Source organism: Mus caroli, chromosome 11 (assembly GCF_900094665.2).
Source record: "Mus caroli chromosome 11, CAROLI_EIJ_v1.1, whole genome shotgun sequence".
In the NCBI taxonomy this organism is placed as follows: Eukaryota; Metazoa; Chordata; class Mammalia; order Rodentia; family Muridae; genus Mus; species Mus caroli.
In genome coordinates, this window is record NC_034580.1 from 57,431,268 (window position 1) to 57,450,707 (window position 19,440).

General features: G+C 49.4%; 1 protein-coding gene across 1 annotated transcript in view; it reads right to left on the bottom strand.

Annotated features, from left to right (window-relative positions):
* Nucleotides 1–19,440, bottom strand: part of Lrrc75a (leucine rich repeat containing 75A) — a 43,866-nt gene that overhangs the window by 1,466 nt on the left and 22,960 nt on the right. Inside the window, exons 2-3 of the mRNA XM_021177998.2 lie at nucleotides 13,898–14,026; nucleotides 3,156–3,268 (exon numbers count right to left, since the gene is read on the bottom strand). Coding sequence (XP_021033657.1) covers nucleotides 3,156–3,268; nucleotides 13,898–14,026 — 242 coding nt within the window. The remainder of the gene's footprint in view (nucleotides 1–3,155; nucleotides 3,269–13,897; nucleotides 14,027–19,440) is intronic.

The following is a 19,440-nucleotide window of genomic DNA, read 5'->3' on the forward strand; positions in this document are numbered from 1 at the left end:
GTGTGTGTGTGTGTGTGTGTCCTGTTTGGTTGTGAATCCCCAGTGTCTGCTTCAAGCTGAGCAGAGTAGGCAGAGCATGGTCTTGGAGGCTGCCATTCCAGTAGCTCTTCAAGCCTATGTTTTTATATGATGCCCGCAGTTCCCTCTTAACTCCTTTGTTTTCTACCCTGTACTCTACCTAGTTAATTACAGTCTGTGTGCTTCACTTGCCTAAAAAAATATGGACCTACCAACATCATAGGGTTATGAAGAATACTAAACAAAGTTGTACAACAATGCCACCTATAGGGAATGCTGTCATTGTTAATCACTTGGGCTGAGCTACAATCTGTCTTGCCTCCAAGAGTTGAAGACAGCAGGTTGGTGAGAGGGCTTCTGGAGCATCAGCTGCTGGAGGCTCGATGCTCTCAGCTTCTCCCTCTCCCTGCCATCTGCTGCCCCTGGCCTTGTTCTGGAGCCCAGACCACTCGGCCTGGTGGTAGGTGTGTCCCCAACCTACCACACCCATTGGTGAGCTACTGGTTCCAAGCAAGCCCTGAGTCTCCTACACTGAGGACAGTTTCGACTTGCTGCAAAAGTGTTTACACTGTCAGCTCAAAAGTCACAGGCAGCCTTACCAAAGCAGCTCCTTTTGGGCCCTCTTGAAGCTGGGAGATGAATTCATTTTGTTCCTTGGAAATTGAAGGTAAAACTCAAACACGAGATTCAGCTGCCTCGAATCCTGCCTGCAATTCGTTGGTTGTGACATTACTGTTGGGTTCTACGTCTATGTCATTAACAAAGTCAACCCAGCATCCTGAAGATGGCTGACAATTGACAGCCTAGAGGCAGGTAGGTAAGGATTTGAATCTATCTCTGCTGCTTACCAGCTTCAAGGTCTTAGCCAGTCAAATGGCAAAAATGTTTGTCCCCATTCACTCTTAAGTGTTTGTTACATCCCTGCTATGTGCCAGACAATGACCTAGGCACTGGCATCGCAATGATGAACAAAGTGGATAGGAACCCTGTTTTCCTTCTATCATGGAGGAGACAGGGAACAAAAAGATGGCAAAGGATATGACCTGACGTAAAGGAAAAGCAAGCATGGGCCATCCGAGGAGCTGGCTAAGTATTCCAAAGGAAGCAGGTTCAAGTGGGAAGGCCCTGACTGCAAGTGTGAGGAGAAGCCGTCCGAGAGGAATGAGTGGGTTTCATTCGTACAGTTCCCAAATGCAGAATGGACTGAGCCTATGTGTGCGCACTGGCAGACCAGAGACCTAGCTGGCCATGGGGGCTCACACCTGCAATTCTAGCACTTGGAAAGAAGCAGAGGCAGGGGCATTGTGATGTTAAAGCTAGCATGGCCTACATAGACTTAAAAAAAAAAATCTCAAAAAGCAGGGCATGGTGGCGCATGACTAAGATTCCAGCACTGGGGAGGCAGAGGCAGAGAGAGGCAGGTAGATCTCTTAGGAATTCAAGGCCTGTCTATTTTGCATAGTGAGTTACAGGCCAGGCAAGGCTATACAGCAAAGACCTTGTTTCAAACAAAATACAAAACCAAACAAAAAACAAAGCTTCGAGTAGTGGCACATATCTTTTTTTTTTTTTTTTTTAAAGATTTATTTATTTATTATATGTAAGTACACTGTAGCTGTCTTCAGACACTCCAGAAGAGGGCGCCAGATCTTGTTACGGATGGTTGTGAGCCACCATGTGGTTGCTGGGATTTGAACTCTGGACCTTTGGAAGAGCAGTCGGGTGCTCTTACCCACTGAGCCATCTCACCAGCGGCACATATCTTTAATTCTAGCTCTTGGAAGGCAGATGGATCTCTTAGTTCAAGGCCAGCCTGCTCTACATAATGAGTTCAAGAACAGCCAGAGCTACATAGAGAGACTGTCTCCCTCCTGCCCCCAAGCAACAAAACAACAACAAAAACTAAAGACAGTGCAGGGGTAGGGAGAACTGGAGAGGTGGCACAGCAGGTTCCCGACACCCATGTCGGGCAGCTCACAACAGGTCCAGGGGGATAGGATACCTCTGGATCAGTGCAATCCTTTCATACAGTTCCTTATGTTGTGGTGACCCCCAACTATAAAATGACTTCATTTCTACTTCATAACTAATTTTGCTGCTGTTATGAATCATAATGTAAATATCTGATGTGCAGAATATCTGATATTAGACCCTCAAAGGGGTCCTGACTGCTGAGCTAGACTCTGAGAGCACCTGCACTCACATGCATACATCATGAAACAGACACCTATTTTTAAAAATTTATTATTTAATATGTATGAATATTTGCTGACACGTATGTTTGTGCACCATGTGCCCGCTTTTTGCTGGAGGAGGCCTGAATAGGGTTGGATCCCCAGAGTTACAGACAGTTGTGAGCTAGGCGGGTGCTAGGAATCGGAACCCCAGGCATTTGCAAGAGCAGCCAGTACTCTAAACTGCTACGCCATCTCTCCAGCCCCATGATGGTTAGTTTTAACTGTCAACCTGGAACAATCCAGAATTTCTCAGGAAGAGAGTCTCAATAATTGTCCAGACCAGATTGAGATCAGATTCGCTATGAGAAAATTGTCTTGATGACTGAGTTGTTTCCCCTTCAGCAAGTCTGCCTCTCAGCCTGGGTTCACTTGCTTCCTACCAGGAGACTTATGTCTATTGTGTCTCAAGCCCCTTGTCTTTAGGGACTAAAAAACTCAGGAGTGTCTTCACTGCTGTCTGACTGCGACAAGGTTAGACTCTGGATCCCCTGGCAGGAAATACATCCCAGAGAACTTTCTGGAAGTGGGTTTTGATGGCGACACTTGAGACATGTTCTTGCCTTAGCTTCCAAAGCACAGGATTACAGAGGTGCACCATCATGCCTGGCTTCCATCCCAGAGTACTAGGAACATCAAGAACTAGAAATGCCTCATGTCCCATCCCCACCTGTCCATTTAGGGGTCATACTTCCCAGCTCCCACCCTGGGGTGTCCTTTTCGCCATCTTTCATGTACCTAGAATGACCAAGTTACTTTCTTGGTTCTTAAATCCAGCATGATTTTACCCCCTTTAAGCTGGATTTATTGACACGCCCTTTGGCCCGTCCCTCAGCACAGTGCTCCCGAAGAGTATCAGTCAACAGGGTTGGGGCAGGGCAGCCTAAGGGAACTGCCACTCACCAGGCCTGTGGCTTCCTCTTCAGCCCTCGGTGCCTCCTCCACTGTGAATGAGGGCTAAGGTGGTAGGTCAGCTGCCGGCACAGCTTCTCCATGGCACCCATTGCATCACCTTCCTGCAGAGACAACCACAGGCACGGGTCTGTGAGGTGTCCCTGGAGGGCTTGGAGGTGCCTTGATGCCCATTTCTGACTCCCTGGCTCTCTAATGCAGCACAAAACAGGCCTGCTCAGTTGCTCCCGGTGACGTGCCTTTGGCAGAAGCAAGCTATCTGTGTGTGCATGCATGCCATCATGTGTGCTGGGAATCGAACCCAGTGCTTCAAACATGCTAAGCAAGTACTCTGCTATTGAGCTACTCTCTGAGCATCTGCCTTGTGAATTAGCTGCTACCACTGGAAAAGCCGACATTCATATAAAAAGTCTGGATTGGTGGTGGTGGTGGGGGTCTGACCATGACTGGCTGGAATAGACCTGTTGAGCAGGACATTGTATGACCCCTACAACTCACAGAATCCAGAATCATTCTTTTTACTCACACAGCATATCTTTGAGTGCTTACTAAGAAGCAGGACTATGGTCATGAACAAAGGTTCTTGTATGTCACATAATAAAGTATATTATTTTTACTTAGGTCTTACACCAAAGTGGGAAAAAAGAAATCTGAGAAGGCCAAGTCTACCAGTGCAATCAGTCCACCTACACAATTTGTTTGCTTCATCAGCATTTAACTTTTTTCACATGTATAGGTGTTTTGCTTGTATATATATATATGTCTGTGCACCGTATACATACAGTGGATACAGAGGCCAGGAAGGGGCATCAGAATTCCTGGAGGTACAGATGATTGTTAGCTACTATGTGGGTGCTGGGAATCGAACCAGTGTCCTCTTCAAGAGCAGACAGTGCTTTTAATTGCTGAGACATCTCTCCAGCCGTCTTTCATGAACATCTGAGTTTGTGACTCTGAGTACCAGGGCCTAAACTGTGTCCCTTCTACAACTATATATCGTTTCCTTTTTCTCTTTTCTCCTCCTCCTCCTCCTCTTTTTGAGACAGGGGTTCTCTGTGTAGAAGTCTGTCCATGTTCAGGAACACATAATTTTTTTCTGGCAAGGGTCTGTCCTGTCTGCCCTGGAATTTAATGTCTCTATGTGACCAGGCTGGCCTCAAGTTCACAGAGATCTTCCTGTCTCTGCCTCCTGAGTGCTTGGATTAAAGGCGTGTGCCACCATTCCTGGTTTTTCTGGGTACTGTGTTTTTCTGGTTGATCTGTGACTGGGTGAATTTCTGGAGGTGTCCCCAGCTACAGACCGTATTCATTGCAAGCTTACTGTGCACTGGGTTCCAGGCAAAGCACATGAGCAATAGTGACTCAGCTGTTCCTCCACCCCACATGAAGCCAGGGCTGCTCTCCCCCTACACAGGCGAGAGCTGAGGGCACAGAGAGCTCACAATTCGTTCAAGGCTACGCATAAAACCAAGACATGGAATTGCACAATTTAATCCTAAGTCTGTAGTGAGGATTCTGGAATTAAAAACACCACAGAAGCATTATAATATGTTTTAATCTCAGGTGTGTGTGGAGCTCTACGTGGCTGCTTTACAGCAGCTGACTATGATTTGCCTCATGCTCTAGTGGAAGCATGGTTTTGCCAGCTGCAGATAGTTTCTGCAGATAGTGTGACATTTAGAATTCTGGGAACTTTTAAGAGGGTCTATAAATGCTAGAGTCCCCAAAAGTGGGGTTGTTGGGGTTTTTTGGGGGGCGGTGTGTGTATTTTTTTTAATAGTTATGCTCAGAGAAGAAACAAAAGGAAAGGAATTAGATTTAGGGATCTCTATCTTTCCCCTTTATCCTTCTTTCTGTCTTATCTAGTGATAGAGGTTTAACCAGAGGGGGATAAAGGGTGGAAAAATAAGAATCCACAAAGTAGCAAACTCCAGCCACACAGGTCCATATTCTAAATGATTTCATTGGCGGACTGGCAACAGTCATAATAATTGAATGCTCATCCTTGTCACCCACTCCTGAGCTGAAACTTACACCTCTCCACCCAGCTCAGACCTAACACAGGGCTATGCTGAATTCTCCTACAAATGGAGTTGGTGTCTCTCTATTAAATCTTTCCACTGCAGTTAACCCAGTTAGTCCTGTGACTTAAATGGCAGAAATTAATGTTGTCACTATTGTAGAGGTCAGAAGTCCAAGGTGCAGCCTCTCCAAGTCTTCTGTAAAGGGTTTTTCTCCTCACAGAGATCTTTCCTCTGGACATGTCTGTGTCCTAATCATTCCTAAAGACACCAGCTATACTGGCTTTAAACAAGCCCACTCGTATGGCCTCATTTTTGCTTTAAGTACTTTACAATGCCTTGTCTTTGAATGCAGTCACATTCTGGAGAATTGAGGGTTAGGGAATCAATACAGAGTCAGGCACCAGTGACATATGCTTGGGAGGCAGAGGCAGACAGATCTTTGTGAGTTCGAGGCCAGCCTGGTCTATAGATTGAGTTCCAGGGTGGCCAGGGCTACATAGAGAAACGCTGTCTCAAAACAAAACAAAACACACACACACACACACACACACACACACACANANAGAGAGAGAGAGAGAGAGAGAGAGAGAGAGAGAGAGAGAGAGAGAGAGAGAGATCTGTCTGGTCACATCAGGCTACCCTCATGTTACTACCTTCCTAACCTTCCTATGTCTTACCTGGATTACTGCACAGACACTAAGCTAGGAGTTAACAGATCGCCCACAATCCAGAACATGTCATGCTCTCATCATTATACAGAGGAGGGAACCGAGATTCGAGGAGCTGTGGCTGACTGACTGTGAAAGAGGAGGGAGCCCACAACTGAAGGTCTGGAGACATGAACCATCTAAGCACAGAGCCATTGGGGGGCGCCTGAGACTGACAGGGCTGCTCTGGAAGGAACCTTCTGGTTCCTCGCAGCCTCGCTGCTCCCTGCTGCTTCATCTTGACTGACAAACTGGAATGTCCACTCCAGGCAACCTCACAAAACCCCTGGAGTAGACATCGGCCTTCCAGACTTGTATTCTTCCTTAGCCTAGTTACACGTGGTTGGTACAGCGACACAGGCCAGAGGATGCATAAAGAGGACTGGTGGATAGCCGGGCGTGGGGTGCACGCCTTTAATCCCAGCACTCGGGAGGCAGAGGCAGGCGGATTTCTGAGTTCCAGGCCAGCCTGGTCTACAAAGTGAGCTCCAGGACTGCCAGGGCTATACAGAGAAACCCTGTCTCGAAAAAAAAACAACAAACAAACAAACAAACAAAAAAAAAGAGGACTGGTGGACTCAGTTATATCCTGGGAGAGTTTCTTACAGGAAGATGGGGTGGGAGGACTGGAGGTTGAGAGGGTGACCTAGGGCCATGCCCATAGAAGGGACTGAAAGTGACAGAGATCATATACAGGTCTGAGAAGGTGTGAGCAGAATGCAGTTGAAAGGATTGGGAATTTGGGCTAGAAAGCAAGGGGCTCGTGTCAGTATTGTCAGTGTGACAGAATCTAGCCTTACCTGGGAGTCAGGCTGCTGAGCACACAGTGGAGCGGAGCGTTAATCTTGATTATTGAAAGCAAAGTGGGAAGCATCATTTAGCTGGGCAGAGGCATGCATGCATTTCTGGTTTTTCCATTGAGTATGTGATGTGACGGTTAGTCCTGCCACCTTGACATCCCACACACAACAGACTGTCCCTATGAACCGTGAGCCAGAATAAACCCTTTCTTAAGTTGACGTGACTGATTATGAACATGCTGATTAGGAAGCCCATTGCATCTCCAGCTGGGCTTCCTCAGGATCTGGTAGAACCCCTGGCTGTGGAATAAGCTGAGGGGAGTGGAGAGGAGACTGGACAGAGAAGGCACTGAGACAGCTGTGAGTGAAGCAATGGCCACCTGGAAAAGGGCGGTTCAAGTCACTGTGGTGGCCACTGTATAGACAATGAGGGCCTTTCTTAGTACAGGCTTGTCTGGGGTGAGGAGCAGGGGTAGGGACTGGTAATGGTGACACCTGACACATTCTCAACCAAAGAATAGGGATTTGAGGATGGGACGTGACACAGAGATGGCACGTCTAGAGTTCATTTCCCACCTTGGAATTCCAGGGAACCTTCAAAAACCAACACTGGTGGTGAGTAGGCAGGTCCTCTGGCAGCGGATTAACTTTATTTTTAGTGTACAAAATAATAGGTTTCATTATGACATTGTTATATACATATTATTATATCGTATTCACATTCTCTCCTACTGCTCTCTGTCCCTCCTCCCACTTGCCGATCCCTGTCGCTTGAACAGCCAGCCCCCTTCTGCTTTCATGACACACCGACTCGGGGAAAGACGCGATATTTTGTCTGTCTTCTCTCCCATATTCTCCCTTAGTCCTGACTGCTCCCCTACCTCCCAATCACCGCTTCCTCCTCCTCCTCCTCCTCCTCCTCCTCCTCCTAGTTCTGCCGGAAAACTGATTCCTTTGTGTAGTCACAGCGGAGAAGTTCAGGGACTTAAGGACAAGAAGGTCAGAGGATGGGATCGGAGGGCACGCCCAACATCGTTTTGGGATACTCTGGGACAGTACTGTTGCCAGTTTCCAGAAGAAGCTGAACTAAAGCCCACATCGGAGCTCCTCTGCTTTAGCTCCTCCTCCAATCACTTCCCTGAGTTTCCAAATACCCAGGACCATGCCCTCCCACTCAACTGTCCAAGCTGGAGCAGCTCAGGCTGCTTAAGAGAACAAAGGCATAAAGAGGGTTGGCAGTGCGTGGCGTCGGCCACTAGGGGGCAGAGGAGCATAGGGCGAGGCTGCTGCTGCTACCGGAGCGAGCCGAGAGAATCTCAGTCTTCTCATTGGCTAAACAGGAACAATAGCTGGGCACGCCAATTAGAGTTGAGAGTAACTGTAAAGAGCACACAGAGATGAGTGCCCCTCTGCTTGCCTGAACTAAATACACCACGGGTCTTTTCTTTTGTTCTTTTTTTTTTGTGGTGATTGGAATCCACTGTGGCCTCAGATGGCAGCTAGCACCAGCCACACCTCCTGTCATTACTGAACATGTAGAAATCATTACCGCATCTCCTCCCTTCGCTCGCTTGGATGCCTATGAACGCAACACAGTCCTACCACTCCCACTTGACCGTGAGGGAGCTGAGGCAACTGGTTCACCATGCATCTTGTAAGAGGCAATGGATCCAGACATTGCCCGGTGGCTGAGCGGGTGCTCTAACCGAACTACCCACTCTGCCTCGTTAGAAACCCGGCCCTTTTGCCTAGTCATTCAAGGTGCTTTTATTCTTTTCCCAACTCCCTCTCTTTTTCAAGCGCTTTCAAGGTCTTCTTCCAGCAGACAATAGGATTGAGTGGAGCTGGCCCAGAGGAGGAAAGTGTGTATATAGGTTTGTGTGTGACAGTATTAGGGTGGTGGCAAGAAATGAGGACCCAGCATAGAAGGGAATTGTTTAGTGTCAGAGTCCTAGCTGTCTCCCAGGTGTGGAGCAGCCACACCAGTGGCACTGCTTGTCACCTATGCCTGCATGCCTGGGTTTAGCACTCTCCTTGGGAACTTCCTATTTCTCCCCACGGTTCTGCTCACCTACCATTGTGTGAGCAGATCCCCCTAAGCTGCTGGCAGCTGGTTCAGAAATCGCCTCAGTACACCAGCAGGTTTGCTTCTTCCTGGAACCTGGACTGGAAAATGAGATACCTTCCAGGGATCGGAACCTTGACAAGTAAACAGGGACCATAAGTAGCCATATTCCCTACCATGTGGGGGGATAGGAGAGAGCTCTGTGAACAGGAAACAGGATAGAATGGAGCAGAGCGGAGGTGGATGGACTTGCATAGCATGCTTGCTCTGTAGCCCTCATGCCTCTATAATGCTGAGCTGCCTTGGGATCCACGAGACACTGGACTGCGTGGGTGTCTGTTCGTTGCAGTTAGCAGTGCATAAGGCTCGCTGTCCGGATTGTGGAATAGACTCCCAGCAACTCTTCCTCCCACCCGTGGAGAAGGAAGGCAAAGGAAGGGGTGGGAGCTTGGCACAACTGCCAGGATTTGGGGCACTGTGGTCTCTCTAGACCTCAGTAACACTGTGCTAAAGAACTGAGGGAGGATTTGCTTGAGAGACTTCTCCACAATCTGTTGGAAAGAGACTCGGGGCTCATGGCCAACCTACAGCCTCCCCTGTCTCCCAACTGTCAGGTGCCATCTGCCACCTTCATTTCACAGGAACCTCTATGACAGTATCTAGGCCTCTGACAACTTTGTCCTCCACTCAAAGGTTTCTTTCATTCATAAATCCACTCATTCATTAATCAGTTTCTGACTGCCCCCACTTTATACACTGGACACTGTAGTTAAGAGTTGTGGTTTCTTAAAAAACAAAACCCCAGTTATGGTGTATGAATATGTTTTTTGTTTTAATTCCAGGTGGGGCTGCTTCACAGCAGGTGATTATGATTTGCCTCATGCACTAGCAGGGGCGTGATCTTTGCCAGCTGTAGAGAGTTTAACTCTAGGGACTGTGGTGAGGGTGTAAATGACAGAGCACCAAGGAGGCTGCTGCTCCCGGTTGTTGTACTTTGACCAGGAGCTGGAGACAGTCTGATGACAAAGCATGGCCATGCCCCTAGTTAGCAAGAAGTAGCCTATAGAGGTCTAGGCCCCCTGTCCCTCTAACCTTCCTTCACTCCTACCTAGCGTTGGGGGTTGGAAGGAATCAGGGTAGAATCAAGGTTGGAAGGATGGTAGATATAAGAACCTAATAAAGTAACAGGTTGCTGTTTAGACAGACTGTCTTTCTTTGCTTATCGATCCACACCCTAGTCCATTTTCCGCCTTTCTCTGCTCACAGGACTGTTCCGAAGAGTGCACCATCAGTTTCTCTTGTCCATTGTTTCCAGTGGAATTCAGTCACTGGGAGGAACAGGGCAAGATCTAGGGGCAGGGGGAGCAAAAGTTCAGGATCTGCTCATTCAGCGTGTGTAGGAGCCTCCCAGACCATCTCGCCCTTTGCTCCTGGTAACCCTCTCTGTGTAGTCTCCTCCCAAGACTCATCAAGAGAACAGAATGGGCAGGACTGATTTCTAGGACAGGTATCCTGGCTAGCTCTGTGATATGGGACACTCGAGCAATCCTACGGAGACACCCACATGACAACATGGGGCCTCCTGCCACCAACCCTGTAGTGTAGGTGGGGCTTGAAGCCTTGAATTCCTGAACCTGTGGAGACTGCTTAAGATCAAATCCTTGCTCTTTGGTTTCCTTTCTTTATTTTAAATTAGTTTTTAGATACATGCATATGTATGAGTGTGGGTGGTCAGCGGACCACTGTCATGGCACCTGACTGTAATTCTAGCTGTGGTGACAGGGGAGGTGGAGGCAGCTAGTCTAACATACTTGAATTACAGGCCAACGAGGGACCTTGTTTCAAATGAAATGTAGAAAGTATCTGAGGAACAGCAGCACCTGAGGCTGTCCTTTGATCTCCATGAGCACAGGCACACAGGTGCATGCATGAATTCAGATCCATATTTACATCTTCTGACTGCCTCCATGCATGCACGCATGCACACACGCGAGCACACACACACACATACACTCACAATGGGATGTGCTGCTTCCTGCCTGTTTTAAGATGTAACTGTGAACAAGATGGATGGAAAATCCTTAGTCCTTAAAAAAACAAAAAAGACAGGGTCTCACTATGTAGCTCTGGCTGGCCTGAAACTTGCTACACAGACCAGGCTGTCTTTGAACTTGTAGAGATCTGCCTCTGCTCTATTCTCCAGTACTGGGATTAAAGGTTTAGAGTCTCTATTCTAGTGGGTAAAGTAGATGGCAAGCTTACTATCAGGTAAATAAGAGATAATTTAAATTTTTCTGTTGCTGTTGTTGAGACAGGGTTTCTCTGTCTAACAGAGCTCTGGCTGTCCAGGAACAGGCTGGCCTCAACCTTGATCTGCTTGTCTCTGCCTCCCAAGGGCTGGGACTAAAGGGGTGCGCCACCACGCCCGGCTTAATTTAGATTTTAGTTAAAGGCTTGGTGGGAACTTTAAGAGGGAGTCTACTGGGAGTGGGGGAGGTCATGGCAAGCGTTGGGTTGCCCACCTACCACACAGGCCCATGGTTTGAATGCTTGCTTCCCAGCTGGTGGATTATTTTGGGTGGTTGTGGAACTTCTAGGAGGTGGTCCCAGCTGGCAGATGATCACTAGGGATCTTTGAAGATGCTTGCCCAGTCCCAGGTTCTAGCCTTTCTTTGTTCTTTCTGGTCCACTATGATGTGAACAGACTCCCATCTACTAGCTGACTGTGTTGACATCTCTGTCTACAACCTCAGGGCTACAACTGAATAGGAGAGCGTCAGATACAGGATCCATGAGCTAATCAACCCTAGTCAGTGTAGGCGGCTCTGGTGGGGCTGCCTCCTCACTGTTGGGGATTGGTTCTAATGCTTTCGTAATTCAGCTCCCCAGATCACACGGGGATCTTCACATCCAAACGCTGAGGGTCCCTGTCCCCAATTGGCTTTTGATTAATCAATAAAGAGCCAGGGCAGGGTGAAAGAAGTGGGACTTGCTGGGCAGTGGTGGCGCGCGCCTTTAATCCCAGCACTTGGGAGGCAGAAGCAGGTGGATTTCTGAGTTCGAGGCCAGCCTGGTCTACAGAGTGAGTTCCAGGACAGCCAGGACTACACAGAGAAACCCTGTCTCAAAAAACAAATAACAACAACTAAGTCCCAAACAAAAGAACAAACAAAAAAAGAAGCGGCACTTTTAGGAGACTTTTAGTCTCCACAGGTTCAGGAATTCAAGGCTGCAAGCCCCACCTACACTACAGGGTTGGTGGCAGGAGGCCCCAGTTTGTTGCCATGTGGGTGTCTCTGTAGGATTGCCGAGTGTCCCAGGCAAGAAATGCAGGGGAGAAGAAGAGGGAATTCTGCCAGGAGAGGGGCGTAGGACAGACCACGCAGTGACAGGGAAGCAGGGTGATCAGAATTAGGAGCCTACTGACATTGAGTCAGGGTAGCAGCCCCAGGGTCTTGCTCACTTGAGTCTGGGGCAGCAGAGATAACATATAGATTTGGAAAGTATTGGCTAGGGAATGCCTGAGGGGAGTGTGTGCTAGCTGCGGGGAGGTCCAGGAGTCGCCCAACCACTAAGTAAGGCATATCAAAAACTAAGCTGGTGTATGTGTGTTTTTCATTCGTGAATCCAGAGCTCTTGGGCGGGAGCATAGAGCGGCTTCACTGTTCACTGTTCCACCTTACCAGTGTGAATAGTCTTCCCACCTCTGTCTCACCCATTCCTGGGAGAGTCCTAGAGGACTTATGGCTGGTCCCTGAACATCCAGCAGGACAGGGCCCACTCTGCTGACTTTGGAAATCCTGGTTGGAGAGCGAGCTTGCTGTTTTCTGAGACTGGGCCTATGGAGACCAGAGCTTACCTGCTGCTGTTTCCTAACACTGCCCGACTCTATCAGTACCTTGGTTGGCACTCAGAAGGTGCCACGAAGCAGCTATGACATCAGCTCCTGTGTGCAGGTGGCCATATGGACAAAGCAGGTACCTCTCCTGAGCTGTCTCATTTAGTTCTCTGCAGAGGGAGATGGCTGCTGCCCATTTGGGGAGGCGTGGAAAATGAAGTTCTGGTAAGCAAGTGAGGTAGGAAAGGGACACCACGCGGTGCACTGGAGGCTTCTGCTCCACTCCCGCTCATGTGCTGGAACCCTAGCCACGGACGGAGGTGGGGCCTTCCAAAGATGGCCAGGCTGTGAGGGTGAAGCTCTCATCAGAGCTGTTCTAAGAGGGGTCTAGAGAACTGCCTGTCATCTTTCCACCACATAAGGACACAGGAGAAGGCAGAAATGTGAGATGGAGAACAGGGTTCCCATCAGACACCCCAACTTTGCACATCCAACCAAATGTGAGAAAGGATTTTCTTCCTAGAAGCCCTCAGGCCGTGGTACTTTGCAACCTGTGCTGAGTAACACTGATATGGCCCCAGCTCCACCTAGGTGGAAGGGAAGGGACAAGGTAAGGAGCTCTAGGTTCAGGTTCGCCTACCCAGGTCTGTGTCACTGGGCCCAGTGAGGCAGTTAGCACTTCCTGTCTTGCCCAGCCTCAGGTTGGCAGAGCGGGCCTTATCACTTCTGCCAACCTCATGAGGGGGGCACAGCCTACTTTAGTAACTGTTTCTCTTAACTCAAATGCACATGAAAGCAACCTTTCACCTACTGTTTGCTTTTGAGAGCTTCATTACCTGCCACCCCTCTCACCTTTAGGCAATTCACTTCCTGTTCTAGAAAGGCAGCAGCGGCATGCTACCTTCAGGGCTGCCTCCACTATCTCTAGTCCTGTTAGGGCTCCAGCTTTTGCTACTTAGTTCCCTGTGGCTCCTGCCACCAACTAGCTCCTCCCCCAGCCCACCAACCCTCAGGACCGGCTTTTCTTACTGTCTCCTATTCGACTCAGCCCCTGTGCCTGTCTTCTGTTGATCCTGGCCAGCGTGCATTCTCCCTCTTCTCTAAATCTTGGCACTAGGCAGCTCCAGGAGCCCGAGAGAGGGTCCCAGAGGAAGCCACATTTAGGGTCCACCCTGGAAGCATCTCCCCCCCCTCCAGCAAAGTTGCACCTCCCTAGGGCTACCACGGTTAGGTCTGTGCTGTCCAGAAGGGGCCGCCACACACCCCAGGACTTGGGTGCTTCAGAGCACAGCTGCCTACCGGCTTGGGGCAGTGGATGTAGCGCGCCAGGCTGATGATGAGGTCGTGTGTGATGGGGTCCACCAGGTTCCGGAAGCTGGCATAGCGGTACAGCACATCATCCAGAGAGGTTGACTCCATGCCCAGGTCCTGGAAGAGAAGGGAACACCCAGAAGTCAAGTGCCATCTGGAGCACCCAGAAAAGTGACTGCAGACTCTGGAGGCAGATCAGCTCCCCCCAAGAGCCCAGGCAAGGAAGAGTCTAGAGAACATCCCTTAGGGGGACAAAGGCAAGCCCTGCCTCTTCTGTCTCCAGCTGAGGTGCAGGAGACCTACAATAGCAGACTCTCAGTCTCCCAATGTCCCATTTAGCTGTTTAACCTTCTTTTTTTAAAAAAAAGATTTATTTATTATATGTAAATACACTGTAGCTGTCTTCAGACACTCCATAAGAGGGAGTGTCAGATCCCATTACAGATGGTTGTGAGCCACCATGTGGTTGCTGGGATTTGAACTCAGGACCTTTGGAAGAGCAGTCAGTGCTCTTACCCGCTGAGCCATCTCCCCAGCCTCCAAACAGTCTTCTGATGAAGCCATAGGCGAAGCCTTGGTACTCTATCTCATGGGGCAGGCAGTTTGGGACACACACAAACATTCCTTTGCCTCCAGACAGGAAAGTTTGTTTAATTTATCTTTATTTCTATTTTCTTGCTTCTGAACATAGTGGAACTGCTCTTTTTGTAGATTGCCCAAGCTCAGTGTTCCTTTGCCCCAGAGGCTAACCAGGGAGGGGTGTGTGTGTGTGTGTGTGTGTGTGTGTGACCATGGGAACTCAGCATATCAAGTGGGGGGCCAAAGGGAAGAGGGTGCATAGCATCACTGCTGAATGGGCAGGCTAAGATGCAGCAACCAACAAAGCAGGTGTTCTGCTAGTTTGAGGAGCTATAAGATTTTGGGGGCTGTACTGGCTAGTTTTGTGTCAACTTGACACAGCTGGAGTTATCACAGAGAAAGGAGCTTCAGTTGAGGAAATGCCTCCATGAGATCCAACTATAAGGCATTTTCTCAATTAGTGATCAAGGGGGAAAGGCCCCTTGTGGGTGGGACCTTCTCTGGGCTTGTAGTCTTGGTTCTATAAGAGAGCAGGCTGAGCAAGCCAGGGGAGGCAAGCCAGTAAAGAACATCACTCCATGGCCTCTGCATCAGCTCCTGCTTTCTGACCTGCTTGAGTTCCAGTCCTGACTTCCTTAGTGATGAACGGCAGTGTGGAAGTGTAAGCCAAATAAACCCTTTCCTCCCCAACTTGCTTCTTGGTCATGATGTTTGTGCAGTAATAGAAACCCTAAGACAGGGGCACAGGCTTTAGGGCACACTGCCCCCATATTGTGGCATTTGGGACAGCAGAAGCAGGTTGCAAAAGCACTTCTCCAATTTCTCCCTAGAGTAAGCTATGGCTTCATTCGAGAGGGGTCCTCTCTACACACTGTGTAGAGGACATTTTTATTTCCAAAGCACAAAGGTACTGAGAAGAATCTAAACAAACAGACCTTGCCTAACTTCTTCCCATCTATCCCAGTAGACTGTGCTCTGTCCTCCACCCAGACTTCTACATTGCCCATAAAACCAGAGATTTTGGAGCCAAGACAACGACTCAGCAGGTAAAAAGCCTGCAGTGCACTTGCGAGTAGAGTTTGGATGCCACAAGGCAGCCAGGTGGGTGTGGTCCCAGCTCTGGATCTGCAGATGAAAACACAGAGGCTGACTCCCCCCCCCCCCCCCCCCCCCGAGACAGGGTTTTTCTGTGTAGCCCTGGCTGTCCTGGAACTCACTCTGTAGACCAGGCTGGCCTCAAACTCAGAGATCCGCCTGCCTTTGCCTCCCGAGTACTGGGATTAAAGGCATGCGCCACCACACCCAGCTCAGAGGCTGACTTCTGGCATTGTTGGCATTATTGTTTGGACCCAGACCTCAGTCCTAGCTCTCTGTCTTGCAAGGATTGACTAGCCTTCAGCCAGTTCTAGAGGTAGCCCAGGCCAGTGATGAATGCAGAGCAGAAAAGGGGCCCTGGGTTTTGGTAGTTAACACCTCTGAGAGAAAAGAAGAATGGGCCTCTGCCCCCTCGGACCTGGGGAGGCCAGGGCACTAAGCCCCATCTCCTGTGGGAAAGGAAGTTCACAGAGAGCTATGTACCACAGGTAGGAGCCAGTTTGGAGAGCCCTGCCTTCCACTGAGCAGGCACCAGCCTCAGAGGCAAGCTGCATGCTATGAGACAAGCTGCGATCCCTGTCACTTCAGTTTGCTTGTCATCCAGTGACACACGATGTTGTGTGGCCGCGTGCAGGGACGTCTGAAGAGCTGGCTGGCAGCTGTAACCCTTGCTTTGACCTCTGACCTCTGACCGTTCAACCCCTCAGGCGCGATGCAGCCCTTCAGGCAATCTACCCGACAGCTCCAAGCCCGTGCCCTCTCTGTAAAATGGAGACAGTGACCTTAGCATCAGATGTTGGTGAGAGAAACCAAACTAAGCAACAAGGCAAAGCTGCTGTGGTCCCCTCAAAGCCTCTCCTCACCCTGTTGGCTCCTCACTTCTTCACTTTGGCCCACAGACCCATCTGAAAATGTACTGAAAGCCAGTAACTTCAGAAAACACAGGAATCGGGTCAGGACAGGGACGTTGGCATAGGAACTCCAGGTTGGCCCTGTGGTCAGGAGGGTGTGTAAAGAATGAGGAAGCCAGGCCTCACCCTGACTGGAAGCTGGGAAGGTCTCAATTCCAAGGGCATCAGAAGGCCATGTGGTCAAAGGGGCCTACCATTCAAGGCTCCCTTCTTTCTTTTTCCTTTCCCTTCTCCTTTACTGTGCAGCCCAGGCTGGCCTCGAACTTGCAACCCTCCTGACTTAGCTTCCCAACCACTGGGAGTTCAGGCCATGGCCAGCTAAGGGTTTTCTTTTTCATCTGTCCTGTTTGCTCCCCTTTGGCTGTTGACTTAATGCTAGGCTCTGTCCCTCTCCTGAGTACATCTGTCCTTGGGGGCGATGCTCTCAGAACTCTGTAATCAATCCCCTTGGCTTACTGTAGGTCTGTGGGTGAGGGACCCCTCTCCTTGGGATGTGTTTTTTCCTGATTGTGAAATGGCACATCAGCTACAAGTTATTAAACTGTGTTCTAAGGTCCTGGGGTAGGCAGGTGTTACTGGGGATGGGATGGAGGCTGAGCAGCTCTTGGTCTCAAACAAATAAACAATCAAAGTGCTGCCAAAGAAGTTTGAAAACCATGGAGAAGGTGGGTGGGCGTCTTGTCCTCTGTCTAGCCACACTGGGCCCTATTTCTACAGGCCCCCATATGCCAAGCCATGTGGGGCCATCATATTCTTAGAAAGACCACTGGAGACTGGACAGGTCAGACTGGGTGCAGACTGCACCTCTCCAGGGCTATCCTTAGCTGTCTCCTTTACCCTTCAACTCAGGAGCCCCATGGTGGACCGTGGCTGTCTCTACGGTGTCTCACCGGCATCACAGAGTTGGAAAGGGTGGAAGAAAGATGCCCCCACCAGGAGGGGAGAAGTTGGGTAACTGAGTCACAGGGTATCACCTTCCTGAAGAACTTTTAGCTGGGGTGGGACTCCCAAAGGTCCAAAGGCTACAGTAGGAAACACCAGCCCGGGGCTGGGCAAAGGCTGCTATACTTTACTGCTTGCTCAATTTCTGGCCTGGCCTGGGTCCAAGCACACTTGTGTTACAAGGACATATCACAGTACCTGGGTATCTTTTCTGTGTCTCTTCCTCTAAGTCAGTTCACTGGGGACTTTTGTATCACAGTCCATAAACTGGATGTGAGGGAGGAGAGCTAACTAGCTTCTCAGGGTATCCCCAGATGGCTGCAACTTTTGCCATGGCCCTGGGGAAGCCAGCTTCCCTGACTGTAGGCATGAAGGTACCAGTGCTGTGTGAGGGAACTGGAAAAATCAAATCCAGATGTGGCTGGCCTTGGAGGGGCTGTTGCTTTGCAACAGGGAGGCACTCAGGAGGCTCTCCTCTTCTTCACTGTGTCCTCACTAGAGAACAGCACATCTCTAGGAACCGTGCGCACAGATGGCTGCTCATCAGACAGTCTGGGTGAGTCTCTCAAACAGCACTGAGTCACTGCTGGTGGGAGCTCCCTTAGGAGGGTGTAGCTGGGCTAGCCCCAAGCCACTAACTGCTTCCTGCAGTGCCTAAAGGTGATAGGCACACAGGGCATCTCAAGGAGGCGAGCCCCATATGACACGAGCTCAGATAAGCAGGTTTGGAGACATTTTGCAATGGGACAAGCAATGATGGGCTTCAAGCCAAGGCTATGGCTTCCAAAGGGCAAGTATACATCCATACTGGAGGTCCGAACAGCACATTCCAAAGGGTAGTCTTCTAAAGACCAGGGGAGGAGCCTGAGGCCCTTTGGAAAAATGAGGCTCTTCAAGGGCCTCTTCCAGGGACATAACTTGCGTCATATTGGGCTTTCTGTATAGATCCCTGTCCCAAACAACCTGCTGTGACAGCTTGAAGGCAGCTGCAGCAGGCCTGGAAACCGGCTGTTGGGGGAAAGCAGGGTAGCAGCCGTTCACAACGGGAAACAGCCTCTCTTCTTACGTCTTTATTCCCTTTGGAAAATTCAGTTACCTTCATAAAAATCTATTTTTCTCTTATGCAAATTTATTATAAAAAATTTAAAGTTACACACACACACAACCCCACCCAGCTTTGTTGAGATGTAATACACACAATTTATTCATCCATAGGACACACTCTGGGGCTGAGGTATATAGTTCAGGGCAGAGTAGCCAAGGAATCCAGCGCCCTCCTCTGGCCTCCCTAATACTCTGCATCTGTGAGGTGTTGGGTTCAACCCTCAGCACACACACACACAAACCAAAACCAAAACCACCACAACAAAGCCAGTCCTAAAGTGAAGCTTTGTACAACCACCATGATACATTTTAGAAGATTTTCATTACCAAGAAACTTTGTGACCATGACCTCACTCCCATGTCTTCCCTCTCAGGCACCGGGCACTCACACCTGCTTCCTGTCTCTCTGTATTCTGAACTTCCTTCTCCTTTGATATCTACTGTAATTATAGATCTTTCCAGCAACGTTGCCTTCTCCCTTATTGTTACTAATTTTAAGTTAACAGGTAAGCCCTTTAGAGACCCTCCTCCTTAAAAAAAGAAAGGAGGAAGCAAAGGTTTACTTAGCCAGGCATGGTGGCTCACACCTTTTATCATGGCACCCAGTCTACCGAGTGAGATCCAGGACAGCCAGGGATACAGAGGCAAGAATCAAAACACACCCTGCCCCCAACAGTTACTCATTTTTATTTTATGTGAATGAGTGCTTGCCTCAATGCCGTGCCCTGTGTGTGTGCCTGGTACCAGGGAAGTCAGAAGAGGGCACTGCATTCCCAGGAACTGGAGTTACAGATGGTTATGAGCTGCCATGTGCATGATGGGAACTAAACCTAGGTCCTCTGCAAGAGCAACAAGTGCTCTTAGCCACTGAGCCACCTCTCTGGCCCCTTAAGTCCCTTT